The sequence below is a fragment of the Prunus avium genome, chromosome 1 (assembly GCF_965620075.1).
Source record: "Prunus avium chromosome 1, drPruAviu1.hap1.1, whole genome shotgun sequence".
Lineage (NCBI taxonomy): Eukaryota > Viridiplantae > Streptophyta > Magnoliopsida > Rosales > Rosaceae > Prunus > Prunus avium.
The window spans coordinates 442504-458633 of record NC_142284.1 but is presented as its reverse complement, the minus strand read 5'-3'; the positions used below and the strand labels follow the sequence as shown (position 1 = coordinate 458633).

Genomic DNA, 16130 nt, shown 5'->3' with positions numbered 1-16130 from the left:
TGACCATGGCATAGTTGCAGTTCATGCGTTTGAAATTTGGAAGGTAAACCTTCAAGTTGTCAGCAATTTGCATATTTGAAACTAGATTTGCCTTGAATTATTTTAACCATGAAGAAAATTTTGTCTTCTTTAGGAGTCTTTTGGGTGATAACAATGTAACTGCTCGCTTCAGCTGGGATTATATATTAATGGGATTGTGTGTTTTTCGTGACCTAGTAATTGTAATTCCTTCAAAGAATTTCAAGTGTTTTTGCTCTGTATTTGCAAAAAAGGGTACGTACTTGACAAGGAGAAATAACAATCTGTTATCTAATCCAACAAATGTGTACACCCCAAAGCAAATGATCCCAAATTTTAAATAAGAAAATGCTTATTTTAGAACCGAATGTGGATTGGGAGATAAAGACTGGAGTCCGGGTTTCGAATACCCTTGGCTCCTTGTTTGGCAAGACATATGTAGAGCGACCAAAGTAAAACAATATTGTATATAAATCTTGACGAAAGCCTCGGCCTCTTTCAGATTTTCTTAAGTTTTCGTTTTTCCTGTGGACTTGTTTTGTACTTTTTTTCTCTTCTTAATGAATTCTATTGCAGACATGGACTTAGTTAAGTTGGCTAGAGCTGATGTACTCCCCATTTTGCACCTGAGTTTGAATCACTTTCCCCGTAATTTAAGTTAATTTAAAGTAGAATATCGCTTGTATTAAAAAAAAATTTATATTGTCTATAAAATAATAATAATAAACTGAGAGAGACCAATAATTACTAATCTCTACTTCCTATATGTAGTTTATTATTGTAAGTCATGTTTGGACATTGAATATTAGTTTCCAGACTTTTCAATCAACCTAGATTAGCAGATTTGACCAAAAAAAAACCTAGATTAGCAGATAAGTTAACAGCTTGAAAAACACGTTCCTGCTAGTCCTCTCCTTTGTGCTATTACAAGCTTGAAACTCTAGCTTCCACTGATCCATCTCAAGTCAACATACTCAAAACACACTTATTTTTCAAACATAATATTACATATTAAAATACCCTAATTTAATTTGTGACTTATAGCATAAACAGCATTGGAGAATCGGTTAATTAATAGGCTTGATTTCATTTGAGCAAGCATTTAGCTGGTTACAAATCCCAAAATCATGTTTCTTCCACTCTAAAATTGAAAAAGAAAAATCTTATAATGAGTTAAGTTGAAACAAGCCGCTTCTATCTAGTCACACTTTTTTCATAAAACAAGCCAATCAATTGGGTCACTTGAAAAGTCCAATCCAAACTATTTTATTTCTAAGAGTAAAAATCTTATAAAGACCTCCAAGGAACTCTAGTTTTTCAATAGGATTAATTTCAACTCAAACATGTTTGTAATGCCTTACAAAAACCAACAAAATTCCTATTAATATACCTTTATTTTAAGTCGAACGCAATCCGCAGTTCAAGTTCCTTGCAAATATCAATCAATCGTTCTTCCAATCCAATATAGAAATAGTTCATGTGCAATCACATAAAAGAACCAAACCCACTTAAACTTGCCAGTTCAATTTAAAAAAAAATTATATTATCAAATTCAAAGCAGATGAATTGCACAAAGTAAAGTGTAAACATTGAAATGACCGAGTGTGAGTGAATGAATGCTCTTACAAAAATTGTGTTGTCATGTGCACCAACAATGTGTGTGGAGAAAAGAAAAGTAACTTCAAGGACTTTGAGAGTTTAGCACAAGGAAGGTTGGTTAAAATGACATTGTTTTTTTAACGATGTCAGCGCCTCACGGTCCAATAACATGTCGCCACGTCAATAAATTTCATTTCACCACTAATTTGAGCCCAAAATTTTGTTTTCTTAATGATGGCTTCAATTAAAATTTCAAATATTCCCCGAGACTCACAATTCTTCCAATAACTTATTAAGTGAGACTGAACATGAAAATATTTTAAAGAAGGACCAATATAACCATCAAACTTTAAAACAAATTAATACAATCTTCAATAAATGATATGAGGGGAAATAGAAAAAGACAAAAAAACAAGAATAGACGTTCTCTACCAAAGAAGAAGAAATCCCATGAAAAATAAAAAAGAAAGAAATAACCGGAAATAAAAAGCAAAACTTCCTCAACACACCTTAATAAATAAAAAAAGAGAGTAAAAGACAACCATGCCCTTCTCTCTCTTGCATTCGTAATTGGGAGGGAAACATTTAGTTAGTTCTGTTACAGCTCTCTAGCCAAAAGCAGAGTATTCACTGCCATATTCTTTCACAAGCTCTTATTTGTCTCTGTAATTTCATTTTTCTCTAGCACAATTTCTCTCCATAAGTTCGAACATGGCTTCCAGGGCACAGCAAATTGTCGATGACCTTAATACTACAATCACCAACTTGGTTTTTGAGAGTTTTGATCCACCTGTACTCCTGGCACCCACCACAATACAGATACATTCCTCAAATGTTCTACAAGTTTCTTAGCGTTTCTTTCTTTTTTCTGTAGGATGAGTTCAATCTAGTACTTGTACATCCTCTACTCTGGTTACAAAGGTGAGTTAAAAACTTATGTTTGAATATAAAGATAAATTATTTTCCAGCTTTTGATGAAATAGGTTTCTTTATACTTCAAGTGTACAAAATGAGTTTCTTTATACTTCAGGAAATATATTCAATGCATATACAATGAAACCAAGATTAATATTTTAATTTCTCCCAATATCTCAAATCTATCCGCAGTTGCAGAATTCTTGAAGCATTTGTTTTCTTAAATGCTCAAGTGATGTTACTCAAAGTTTATTCTCATTTCTCATCTTAGAAATGTGCTAATAGTCATCACATTTTTACCTATATATGTTCACCATATACATGTGACAATAACATCATCAAAGAATGTCTCATATAATCCTTGTTTTGATGTTTAATGAATGAACATGATAGATAGCTATTAGAAAAATTGGTTACTAGTAACCAACTCACAATATAAGACATGGATAGTTTCAGTCATTAAATATATTTCAATCAAGTTTAAAGAGTAAATTTAGACAGATTGAATTTTATTTTATTTTATTTACCAATTATATCTTATTTAAACTGGCTGAAACATTCAAAAAAGAAAAAAGAAAAAAGAGTTTATTTAGTTTGATTTTAACAAGTGTTAAGTCACTAAACATTGCATAAATAAAGAAAGTTGTAGAAAATCCAACATGGGCTGAATGGATTGGAAGCATATTAATTTTGTCTAAAGCCCATACAGAGAAGCTCAAAAAGGCACTGAAATACAAGACACGACTCAAGTCAGAAAAAGATTTCTTAAACTTTTGTTTCGTTGGAATGGAAACTTGGTTGTGTTGTGTTTGTTGGTTATTTAATTGGGTTTATGCTGATAAAACTAATAGATCATGGATCATACATTTGTTGGATTAGAGAACAGATTCTTATTTACCTAAACCATCCTCTCTTTGTCAAGTACGTACCCTTGTTTACAAATACAGAGCAAAAACACTTGAAATTCTTTCAGCTTTTGGAAAATTGAACTTCAATTCAAGAAAGAACATACTGCACACCAGACCAATAGAAAAAGAAGAAAAGAAAAATATAGTCCACAGCACTATCACCTTTTTTTGATATAAAAAATCTCTTGAGATGCTACAAGGATAGTTTCAGTCATAGGAAAATAGCAGTGTTATTACCATAGATTGGAATATTTCAGCAATTAATCAACATGACAGTAAACTAACAGTGTTATTACCCTAAACAGTAAAGTTGTGGAACACTACAGTCATTAATTAACATGACACGTTAATTAAGCTATGGTTTTTAAGACTAATGATCTGTTTAATAGGGATCTAATAGGCGGCATCTATACATGTATAAATTTATTAAGGCAACGAGCCATATGGCTCACCCCAAATCCTTGGTATCATCCATTACATCCTAATGAAAATGGACTCATATTTAAGCACCGCTTTATCTTCTTCTATTTCAAGGTTTCGCTTGCATTCGCTTGCTTTGTTTTTGTTAACACTAGTATAGCTGCATCGTTGCTCGTTGTTCTAAGACACTTTTTTTTTTCCTTGTGCATTCCACCTATTACTGTAATAAAAACAAACGATAATTTTGGACTCCCCCACTTGCCCTCGATGTCTTCAGCAGGTTGAATCAGCCGAGCACTTGTTGTTCCTATGCCCGTGGACAATAGCAGACTGGTTTGGTGCCCCTTTTTCCTAATAAAGTTTATCCTAAACCAAACTCTAAAACTAAAACTATAATTTCTTTCTCATCTTCCTCCATATCACTTGGCTGACCCTAAACCAAGCCCAAAACTAAATCCAAACTATTCCAAATCCAATACACCAGAAATTATGAATCTATCAAAATCTGGCAAAAGAAAATAAGAAATTGCTTGCACCTAGTCCTACTCCCAAATTCAAAGCTCGCCTGGTTTGTTACTAGTACTAGTGCGCGTTGCAGAACAAGAAATTCTGAGATGGATGAGGCAGGAAGGCAGGAAGGCAGGCAGGCACCTTCTTCAGCTAACTTCAAGAATGTATGAACAAGGCTAGGCTTCTCAAGCTAGGTTTCTTGAGATTTGTAGGCTATTGAGAAAAGAGATTCTGAGCATAAAAAACAAAAAAGCTATCATAGTAAAAACCAAATTGGAAACTCATTATTATTACCCTACAACTCAATTACACTACTGTTCTAACAAATTTTGATGTCTCTGTATGTACTAACGGTGATGCAACGTCAAGTTTTGTCTTGCCATTAAATTCAACAAATTTTGATAACGTAAGATCTAATTTCCTTTATACTAAAAGATTAATTATTCATATGTCCATCTTTTAGGGGATTGTGATGGCCTTGAAGTTGTTCAGTCAATAAAACCCACAGCCAGCCAGCATGCTAAAAAGATATCTTCATGTTAAAAGTTAGAACAACACAATATATAAACCTTAAATTACACAGGACATCACTAAATGTGGTGGGATCTGGGATGGGAGAGAAATGACAGAGTATTCTACACAAGTTTTCTATTATCATTAAGACATGATATCTATAGCCAAAGATCAATGCCATTCTATTCCTCCCAATGTGGTAGAGCCCACTCCTTCCCATACCTCATTGAGGCCTACTTCTTCATTGTCAATGCCTTCCCTGTCGCAGTCCCACCAGCCACACCCATTTGCATCTGCTACCACAAATCAGGAACCAAAATTACTAAACAACAATAACAACCTTACACACCTCAACCTCAAGAGACAAAACATAAAAGGAGAAAAACTGTGCTTCACAGAGAAACATGAAAAGATAACTTCTGATTCAAGATATAGCATACTAACAGTGATTATAAACAGGTCCTGCTTTCTCCTTGCTTACAAAACTCTCATTCCTTCTCCTTTTCTGGTAGGCTTGTGGTTTTGGTTTTGGATCACCTCCAAGCACTGCGAAATGTTTTCTTATAGTGTGTTTGCCACCGCCGCCTATTTGAAAGAGAAAGGTGGGTTGGTAGGTCAGATTTAGAAACCAAAGACATAAGTTGGTTGAGTAGGAAAACTAGAAAGTTTTAGCTGGAACATAAAGGTGCTACAGATGATTTTCCTAGACAAACTTTTAACATCTCAAATCTTGCTTCTAAATCAAACCACATGCGATGTATATTCTGCTTTTGTGGTGTATGTGCTAAATAAGTAGAAACCAACTAGAACATCATGTGTATAGTTGTGGTGTATGGAAAATAACAATGAAAATGACACACCTCAAGACATAATACAAAGGAAAAAGAAAACTGTGCTTCACAGAGAAACATGAAATAATAACTGTTTACACCATTTCTGAGTCAAGATATAGCATACTAACTGTAGTTATAAACAGGTCCTGGTTTCTCCTTGCTTATAAAACTCTCATTCCTTCTTGTCTGGCTGGGTTCTGAATCACCTCCAAGCATTGTGAAATTCTTTCTTGCAATGTGCTTGTCAACCCCAGCTAATTAAAAAGAGAAGGGCAAGGTGTGGTCGGTTAGAAACCAAGGACATAAGTTGATCGAGTAAGAAAAAAAGTTTTAGCTGGAATATAAAGGTGGCTTCAGTTGATTTTACTCAATAAAAAATTTATACCTCGAGTCTTACTGCTGGAAACTAAAAAATCAAATGTAACATATTGTGGTGTATATGCTAAAGCATGATGTCTTCAGCTCATTTGTCCATCTTTTATGTTTCTACTTCACTTACCAACTTTTCTCATTAATCTTGAATCTTCCCAGAAATTTTTGTCACCAATTTATGACAGTCCATTATATATATATATATATATATATTTACTGGTTGAGAAAACTCTGCACTGCAATATTTGTTCTTCACAATATCAAAGTTCTAATTTCTGCTGATAATGAGATGATCACAAATATTAAGCACAGACCCAACTCATATAAATTTCTAGTTTTAGTTATAGAGATGATAAGAAGTACTATGAATTTCAGAGCCTAGGACCTTTACCACCGAAAGAAAAAACTGGTAGACATGGAAATCCATGAACCATGTTTGGTGTAACACATGTTGGCAGATACATACAAAGATGTCCATCCATGAACCATGTTTGATGTCTACGCATGTTCCTCAGATGTTTCCCAGGGTTTACATTATTACATGCATGTTCATGAACTGACGAAGCATTCACATTGGATGTTCTTTCAGATTGCTACTCAATCTTATACCAACATAGAGAAACTTGAGCATTTCTGCAATTTAATTTTATCCCTGTCTAAAATTCAGGCCTATTAAGGAATCTAGCACCTAGAGTCAGACCTGCATCCAATGGACGTACATCCTGCACCACGTGGGAGGAAAAGTTCAATACATACCTAAAACAACTCAGATATATGCATCCCCTGTTAATACATATAGACAAAGAAGTACTTCACTTAACACCTTGGTGGGACCTCATTTCAATTCTCACACCACATTCCTCCAACCAAAACTCTGTTGCAATCTATTCTATATTTGTACTTATTTTAGAATTAATAAGCGCACGTACATAGCACAACTGTTAATCATATTACTTGAGAGTCAATGCACTATAAGGATTAGCATGTAAGGACATGGAAAACTGATTAACTCTACTCCCTGTTGTGGAGCTCATTGATACTACTGATGAACTGAACAACCAAATTCTTGACAGCACAGGGGCCGTTGAATTATTCAAAGAAAAGAAACTAATCTTAATTTTATAGAGAATAATAATATAAACGAAACAGAATTGTGATCATTGACTTCTATACATATAATATCCAGTAAACAATACCCCAGTCCTGAGCATGCAATATTCTATGGAATTGATTGAGTTGCAACATAAAGAAAATATTCAGTTTTCAATAATATTTTATATTCCTCTAGTTTCCCTGAAGACCAACCAAATACAAATCAGCAAGCAAGAGAAGATTTAGTTTCTTCTAAGAACGTCTTTGCACAAGAGAAATTGAGATAGGAAGGCAAACCTTCAAAAGGGTTCCTCCTTTTTCTTGATTCTTTTACAACATCTCCGTTAGAACTTTCTACTCCACCATCAGTGGATGGACCTAAAGAATGTCCTTTTCCTACATCAGTATGCTTGAATTGTTCAAAAGCCAATAAAGCAGCAACATGATTCTTCTCTGCTTCCCCGCCTTTCTTGGCCTCAATTTGCTCATCATGAACAGTGCACTCACTTAAATCTCTCAGGCCAAAAATTGACGAGAAGGGCCTCAACCTTGCCTGAGAATTTAAACCAATTTCAGTTCAACCCCAACTTTTAAATTAAAGCCCCAAATGCTCCATCCATTTCAAGTTTCAACTTTTAAATCAAAGACCCAAATGCTCCATCCAATTGCAAATTTCAAGCTTAACTTTTAAATCACAGACCCAAATGCTCCATCAATTTGCAAATTTCAAGTTACAACTTCTAAATCAAAGACCCAAATGCTTCTAAAAGGAAAATACAAATTTCAAGTTCCAAAATTTCCATCTTTTTAAATTTCAAGTCCCAAATTTTCCAGTATCTCCATCCAATTTCTTATAGTTCTTTTAAAGTTACAATTTTTCCTTAAACTATTGATTCACATATGTAAAGGTAGGCAACAATAGAGAGGAATCGCCCCTTTGGTTTCCATTTATCAATGAAAATATAAGTAAAATTTAACAGACAACATAAAACCCAATATTTGATAGTCTTTCCTTTCCCCTCACCAATTTCTCAACAGCCAATAAACGTAAGGGTACCTTTACTGTCGTGGGTTTTCCAGCAGTCTGGTGCGGCTTCCGTTCCGAGACCGGCACATGCGAGCCCCCATCGGGATCTTCTTCTACAGCCTTGACACTAATTTCACGCGCAAACATTATATATTGGAACAAAAAAATAATCAATAGAAGATATATTACCAAAAAAAAAAAAAAAAAAAAAAAAAAAAAAAGGGTTTGTGTTTCTTTTCGCTTACGACTTTTTTGAGCAAGACGAGAATAATGAAGGAAGTGAGCGCTGCCCTACAGCCCTAAACCTTGGCGGAGTTTTCTTTGAGCTCATTTCAATGCTCCAATCTCTGATAAGCAAAGTTTCTGTTCTTGCTGCGTTCGCGCTTTGAAGTTTTGGAAGGTTTTATAATATGCTTTAAAAACACCCACTCTGAAGTTTTCGCGCCAATGATTTGAAATTTTTATTATTAAAAAACCAAACTTCCCGGTGAGGGTCTTTTGCTCAATGTGCCCTGTGTGTGTCACCTCCCCTTCTCTTCCCTTCAAGTGTTGGCCTCAAATTCCGAAAAAATAGTCAAATTTGGGCAAATTTAAAAACATTTAGCCTCTGTTTTTTTTACAATGTGTGACATTTTGAGTCATGCTCTAATTTATGAAGAAGGGGATCCGAACTTGGATATAAAGAAATATTCTAAAATCTCTCCCAAAAAAAAAAAAATATATATTCTAAAATAATTTTATGAGACTACAGGAGCATAATTGACCAAATTAAAACTACAGGAGCATAATTATACATATCTCTAATTTATTTTTTATTTGTTGGGTTGATGGGTAGTCAAATTTCAAGCACAATTCAAATAGAAAAAAATTGAATCACAATCTATAACCTATTAAATCATATTCATATTAAAATCTGAATTTTTAATAGGGCTACAATATTTAAAAATAATAATAACTAAACAAGTTGAGGACCTAATTTATTTATATGATAAGGTCTGCAATAAATAGAGATTTATGGTGCAAAACTGGTTTTTTTCTCTCCCAATAACGCAATCAATTGAAATAAATTAAATTTTCTGTTATATTTACATTATTTTTTCTTAGGCTAAAAGTCATTTTTAATTTCTATAGTTGACATCTTTTTCACTTTTCGTCCCTATAGTTTCAATTTGGTCAATTATGCCCTTATAGTTTCATAATTGTAGCAATTCAAGGACAAATTGTGAATTTTATCAAATTCTTTAACGGGATCGGGGAATTTCCACCAACTATTGATTTTGACATTTGGGTTTGTTGATCAATTAATTTAGAGCTAGATTGGGAATGCTTTTATTATTATTTGCTAATTTGGTCACTTTGGAATTTCATTTCAATGACAAATCAATTGCTTGTTTCTTGTTTGTGATTGAAAAAAAATTTTAATTTAAGTTTCTAATTTTTTAAAACTAGAAATGGACGAAAAAACCTTTGACATCATGAAAGAAATTGACAAAATTCGTGACCTACCCTTAAATTGCTACAATTATGAGACTACAGGAGCATAATTGACCAAATTAAAACTATAAAGACGAAAAGTGAAAAAGAGAGAAACTATTAGCCTTTTTCTTAAGAAGAAGAAAAATATTAAACCTTGCATAGGGTAGTTTTGAGTGCAGAGCTCCTCCTTATAGCCTTCCATTTTCGCTCTGGTTCTTAGCTTCCTTGTGGCTCAAGTCTCATAATCCAAACCCATGTTTACATCAGCAAAAATGAACCGTCAATGCCCAACTTGTAGCCGATTCTGCTTTTCTGATTGATTTCTCAGCCAAACCCACATTTGATATGACGATTTTTGAAAACCCAAAAAAGTGAAGAACGATGGACTCCGAATTTTCGGTGCAATTGCAAACACAAGCCTACGGCGTTCTAAGTTCCAAAGATGTGCATCCCATGGAGACCCTCTTCTCTCATCTCTTCAGCCCCCAGGAACCCCAACGATCTCAAGCCTATAGTCTTCTCCATTGTTGCAGAAAGCACTTCCCAGATTTGTTATTCATAAAGCTCTTCTATGTGATCAGGCAAGGCCCTTCTGCTGACATTCGTGCCAGGTCAGCCCTGGTTCTTCGTTTTGTGCTTTGTGACCTTTGGCCTAAGTTGTCTTTGAATGCTCAAATTAACATGAAGAACAACTTTCTTGTTTCTCTTCAAGAAGAGGGTTCATTGCCCACTTTGAGGATACTCTGTGCCATTGCATCTGAAATGGCATCAGAGATTTCTGGGGTTGGCAATGAATGGCCAGAATTCATTGAGTATTTGTTGAAGTCTTTTCAGTCGGATTCTGAAAGGTTTCAACTTCCTGCTTTGTGGGTGCTTGCTTTTCTGCCAAAAGTGTACCGCCCCGTTGCTTGTAAAGCTTTAGCTCCCAGCATTGAACCTATACACTTGGCTTTTTTAAGTGCGTTGAATTCGGAAAATGCTGATATTCAGGTCGCCACATTTAGTGCTGTGGTTAGTTTGATTCATTTGTTTTCGAATTCATCAGGGCGGAATTGGTTTCATGACCTTTTGAGAGGGATGATGGTTGGACTGTTTAATTTGTTAAGTCGCTTGAAAGAAGACTATGCCCGAGGGGCTCTCAAAGAGTTAATAATGTTGGTAATGGAAGAGCCACAACTCTTGAAGCCATACCTTAATGAACTAGTACTTGACATGCTTAAGATAGCAGAGAGTGAACAAGTGACAGAGGGAACCAAAGTGTTTGTTCACAAATTCTTGCTAACCATAGCAGAAGCAAGCGATTTGGCACTTACGATGAGGGGGTTACCGCATCAGACTTTGGTTAGGCTGCTCACAGTCCCAATGAAACTGCTTCTCTGTATAAATGATGACAATGAATGTTACAACAAGGAAAGTGACCAGGGTGCGAATGTCGGGAAGACAGATCTTGGAATTGCATACCTGACAAAAATTTCAACTGCCTTAGGTGAAAAGACAATGACCCCCATTGCTTTTGAGTTGTTCTTGGAGTACATGGATGCTTCCGATTGGAAGAAGCGTCACGCAGGAATTTCTATGCTTGCAGTGATTGCAAAGGAGTGCTCCGGTGAAATGGTAATAGCTTTGTGCCTGGTTTATTGCATGAATTTTGTTTACATACTATTAACTGATATTCGGGAATATTTATATGATACTGAATTGCACCTTCTCTAAGTATAATGATTAAGGAAAATGGTAGTTGGTTTACCAAGTATAACCTGTTTATTTTCGATATGGTTCAATCAATCAATAAATATTTTGTGTAGGTATCAATAAAAAATAAAGGAATGTTGTATACACCACATACATTTTCTGTTTTACTTGTATCTCTTGTATCCTTTTTGCACATCTGGCCTGAGACTCTGGGGTTTAAGGTTTGTTAATGATAAAGCTAGATTACCTCCTGACAGTCTGAACTATTCATAGTGAGCAAATTTGTGTTGACTTAGTATTTAATTAGTATCCAGTACCTATTATTTCATGATTGTATATGATCCTTAAATCTTCAGTGTCTCTCAAACCATTCCTTTACTGCAGGTACTGATGAAAAATTGTTTGGAACAAGTTACGAGCATTATTTTGAAATCATTCCAAGATCCCCATTCTCGAGTTTGTTGTGCAGCTTTTAATTTTATGCAACTGCCTATAACCCTAATAGAGGCAATGCAAATCCTCCATCATTTGAGGATTGTGCCTGCACTAGTTACTGCACTTGACCAACATTCAATTCCAAGAGTAAAGGTCTGGGTTATGAATTTACTATGTGTTATGCTATTTGGTAATTAATTACATTCTCAGTTATTTTTTTTATCAAATATGTTTTCCATACAGTCATCATGATTGTGTAACCTCATTGCCATATCTCTCTAATAATTTTTTATAGGCAAAGTTCCTCTGTGATTTTTTATTTTTTATTTTCTGCTAAGCTCCCATCCTGGTAATTTTTTTTTTCTGAGCTTAAAACCTTTAAAGATGACGGTTTAGAAGTTATGGTGACAGGGGATGGATTAATGATGGTTTCCTTTTTCTTAGATGGCTATATTTTAGGCACTTGGTGATTGATTTTTTCAGGGGTAGACATGCTTTTATGCATCGTTAGGATTGCAGTTTAAGTAGGATTAATTTGTGTTTGAGAAAGGATCCTTTGATCTATATATTCTTTTCCAGTAACACTCCTCTCTCTCTCTCTCTCTCCCTCTCTCTTATTCTTTGCCAGTAACACGCTTCTCTTTTTCATTATTAATTTTGACATGTTATACTTATCTTTATAGTACAGTTATATTAGTCCAAAGTATTTGCAAATATGATACTATATCTTTGCACTTTTGTTCATCATACTAAGCAAAGTATGCATCTTTTCGTTTCTGTCTCAACATTATCCATTCAGAGCAGTGCAGGTTTATTTGTTGTAAGAGATAGTTTAATAGAAAAAAAAATTTTAAAATTGTTGATTCTTTTACTCATATTACTCTATATATTTCTTTCCTTTGCGAATTGCTGCCTAATTTGATCAAGTATTTCTTTTTTAAAATCTTCCTGCAATCTGCCTTTTTTTAACCCTCTGTTACTCATTTGGTTCTTGAACATTGAAATCCATCCACACCTTCTTTCTCCTTTTTATATTTTGAAATGCCCCATTAGTTATTTGCTGGCAGGCAAACAGCTAGAGCTGACTGAATTTAATCCCTTTGTTTGCATTCAGGAACAAGCTGCCTCAGCAATACTACACTTGATAAAGAAACTACCTTCAGATGGCTTAAGAATGCACACAGACTTGGATACTATATTGAGCAAACTGCAGAAAGAACCACAGGTATAATTATATGTATATGTTATTTTCTAAAATTAATCTCATCAACAAGACCACTGTTCAAGTGTGGACTGAAGACATCTGCTCCTGATCCAGTCTGTATATGGTATATACGTGTGTGTGTGTCGGGAGGCATTCGAATGAGAACATAAGTCTTCACCTTAAGTCCTCATTAGATAATGTCCATTACTTTTGTTTAGATGCAAAAAAATCCTCCCCCACACCCCCAAACCAAGAGGAATCACTTTCTACAATTTTAACAACCAGAATTTGGATGGTCAGTTGGAAACTTTTCAGATTCTCTCTTAGTGATATTAAGCATTTGAAAAGAAATCTAAAAAGCCATGCTGACTAAGTATATAGAGTAGACAGATCTAAAGGTTACTCCTTCATGTGAGTGTCACTTGACATGCCATAAAGTTTTGTATTGTCTGCACAAAAGTATACTGAATCTGTTATCTCAATGGAATCTTCGCCAAATGAATTTGTTAGCTAAGACAGTCAGGATGAAGTCAACACATAGTCAGGTTATTGGAGTTCTTTAGGTAGTCACCGTGTACTAGGGTAGGGTTAGGAGACTGAAATAGCATAATTTTCTTAACTTAAAAGGATATTTTGGAGATCAACCATTTTGGGTGGGGTTTCTGAACTTAAGTGAATGAAGATGCCCTTAGGTTGGGTAGGTAGCAAATCATAAAGAAGAAAAAAGAAACAATCAGACCACCCTTCGGTGTGTCTATTTTGAGGTGAGCAACCACACACTATTTGGTTGACTGCGATGTGGCAGCGGTAGACCAAAAATGCCAAAATTTGAATGACTTACGTATAGAGCTCCTATAGAAGGCAATGGATAACAGCATTGAGGTATGCTCAGTTCTCTTCTCTTCTGTTCTTTGTTCTGTTTCGACTGTTTGTGCTTGATTGGACATTAACTACGTAAATGAGACAGTTTGCACACATAATGACTTACTCATATCATATGGCTTATTTTTTAGTTCGGTTTTGGAGAAGTTGTAAATCTTAAAACCATAGCGTGTATTAGAATGAATGACTTGTTAAAAGTGAGATTATAGTAGGCTGGCAATGAAGCCATGAGTAAAACTGGCTGTTGGGGTTGTATTTTAATGGATTTGTTTAGGTCCGTCTGGTCAATGGGTGCGCTTGTGGATGTAGGCAAATAGCTGAACTCATGAAAATCTCAGTGTTGGTATTTGTAAGTGGCTTGAATTGATTGAAAACAAATGTTGTTTGCACATTAAATTTCTGAAAATTTCATTATCCAGTCGAATATCGGTCTTTCAGAAGTAGATTTGATTCACATCTAAATTTTTGCTCATCAACCTAATGTACCTAATTTCTTCTTTCAGAGCTCTCCTGTCTTGCCTTGAGTTAATTTTAAATTTTAAATTTATTTTAAACTTCAAAAACAAAAAAAGAATCACTTATGGCCTCTCTTATCCAATTTACTCTTTCATCCTTTTCACATCAAGGATAAATATTGTAGAAGAGATTACTTGTACACCCTGTGATGTGTGATCTGTTTTTTATTATTTCATCAGTTCTTCGATGTTGTGAGCAAGGTGCAGTATTGAGAGTCACTGAATTGGAAACACATTATTGTATTCTTCTAGTTATTGATAACTGTAATATACTTTAGGATGAAAAGTTTGATAAGAAAACATAACTTCTTATGGTTTTGATTTTTCATTTTTATTTTCTTTTCCATCCTTTTCCAGGGGCACGCAGCGGTAAATACAACGTAGTGTTCATAAGGCTCGAAATCAACACTTTTTTTTCTCTCTGTTCTGAAAGAAGAGGGGGCACTAAGTCATTTTCTTCCATTTCGTTCTAGGAAAATGAGTTTTTTTTTAAGGACACTGAAGAGTATTTTGAAGAGATTCTCTACCGTGGCATGTCCTCTGCAATCTGCATGCTATAAGCTGGGATATTGGCATCTGCAGGACTTTTCCACTTCTTCTGATAGCCCAGATTAAAATGTGCTTATAGCATCCCTAGAGATTTTTTTTATTAAAAAAAAGTGATTAAGTTGTGGACTATATTCTTATTTTCTTCTTTTTCTATTGGTCTCTGATGTGCAGTATGCCAGTATGTTCTTTCTTGAACAGAAGTTCAATTTTCGAAAAGCTCTAGGGTTTGAAAGCTTTTGTAATGGGGTGGCGTCATGAAGCAGGGGATTTATAGTATAGCACAACGCAAAAATTCCTAAACATTATACACTTTTGAATTTTAAATAGTATAGCCTAGGGGTGGAATCGATTCAGTGGGCCAGTACCAATGACCGACCAAGGGTAGTCAGTTTACCCAAAATTGAAACGGCCGCTGACCAATTTGCAGTCAGTTCTCTGACTGTCGGTAATATCGCAAGTAGCGGTCGGGCCGGTTTGGTGGTAGGCCTACCGAAACAAACATATTGGGCTTTTTTGACCAAATTTTTTTAGCCCACTTGACATTTTCTGGGCTACAATTTGAGATTTGAATGCAGTTTTTAAGCCCAGTTTTGCTGGGCAATGTTTTAGGGACTGTTTTTGGACAATTGTACTTGGGCAAACATGATAAAATGAGAAATTAAAGCCTAAAAGCTAAAACTACAATTAAACATGCTCAAAGCAAAAATTGAAGCCTAAAGTTAAACATCCAAATCCAAAGTACGACATAGTTAAACTTAAGTTACAACTCAACAAAAGAAGAAGTTTGAATTAGTTTACAACTCAAAAAAAAAAAATTATAAGTTTGAATTAGTTTACAACCCAAAAAGAAGAAGTTTTAATTAGTTTACAACCCAAACAAAAGCAAGCACTTGACTTGAGCATTATAAATGTGATGGAGTTGGAGGAGGCAAAATGCTTGTTGAAGTAGAAACTTGAGCATTACCACCTTGAGCCTTAGCGGCCACTACATGAAAAAATAATAATTAAGAATATGTACATATTAGTAGAAGCATTAAACCATCAAAGCATCAATAAAATCTAAAGATAAATAATTGAAATACTTACTTGCTTGAATTTCTTCAAGTTCCTTATAAAAAGCAATTTCCTCATCCGCTGGTTCCTTGTATAAGTTAAATTCGTCTGCCCTAA

At 34.8% G+C, this 16130-nt stretch overlaps 2 protein-coding genes across 3 annotated transcripts; one reads left to right on the top strand and one right to left on the bottom strand.

Annotated features, from left to right (window-relative positions):
• Positions 1-4884: 4884 nt before the first annotated feature.
• Positions 4885-8746, bottom strand: LOC110759155 (uncharacterized). Of its 2 annotated transcripts, XM_021961195.2 has the most exons (6): positions 8453-8742; positions 8238-8334; positions 7478-7733; positions 5845-5970; positions 5328-5468; positions 4885-5176 (listed from the first exon to the last, which is right to left on the bottom strand). In XM_021961195.2, exons 1-6 carry the CDS (start codon positions 8536-8538, stop codon positions 5055-5057), a joined length of 828 nt encoding a protein of 275 aa, XP_021816887.2. In that variant the 5' UTR covers positions 8539-8742; the 3' UTR covers positions 4885-5054. The 2 variants fall into 2 exon arrangements, with proteins under 2 accessions (XP_021816887.2, XP_088110833.1); XM_088254707.1 differs by lacking the exon at positions 5845-5970 and having other exon boundaries at positions 8453-8746.
• A 1083-nt stretch (positions 8747-9829) lies between these two features.
• On the top strand, positions 9830-15210 carry LOC110759241 (uncharacterized). Its single transcript, XM_021961290.2, has 4 exons — positions 9830-11297; positions 11760-11963; positions 12925-13035; positions 14769-15210. Exons 1-4 carry the CDS (start codon positions 10065-10067, stop codon positions 14793-14795), a joined length of 1575 nt encoding a protein of 524 aa, XP_021816982.2. The 5' UTR covers positions 9830-10064; the 3' UTR covers positions 14796-15210.
• The last annotated feature ends 920 nt before the right edge of the window (positions 15211-16130 follow it).

Excerpts from the sequence above, each read along its gene's own strand:
- LOC110759155 (XM_021961195.2), bottom strand. The coding sequence starts at position 8,538 with ATGAGCTCAAAGAAAACTCCGCCAAGGTTTAGGGCTGTAGGGCAGCGC. Across the intron at positions 7,734-8,237 it reads GAAAACCCACGACAGTAAAG|GCAAGGTTGAGGCCCTTCTC; the intron begins GTACCCTTACGT and ends TTAAATTCTCAG. Across the intron at positions 5,469-5,844 it reads AGGACCTGTTTATAACTACA|GCGGCGGTGGCAAACACACT; the intron begins GTTAGTATGCTA and ends TCTTTCAAATAG.
- LOC110759241 (XM_021961290.2), top strand. The coding sequence starts at position 10,065 with ATGGACTCCGAATTTTCGGTGCAATTGCAAACACAAGCCTACGGCGTT. Across the intron at positions 11,298-11,759 it reads AGGAGTGCTCCGGTGAAATG|GTACTGATGAAAAATTGTTT; the intron begins GTAATAGCTTTG and ends CCTTTACTGCAG. Across the intron at positions 13,036-14,768 it reads AACTGCAGAAAGAACCACAG|GGGCACGCAGCGGTAAATAC; the intron begins GTATAATTATAT and ends ATCCTTTTCCAG.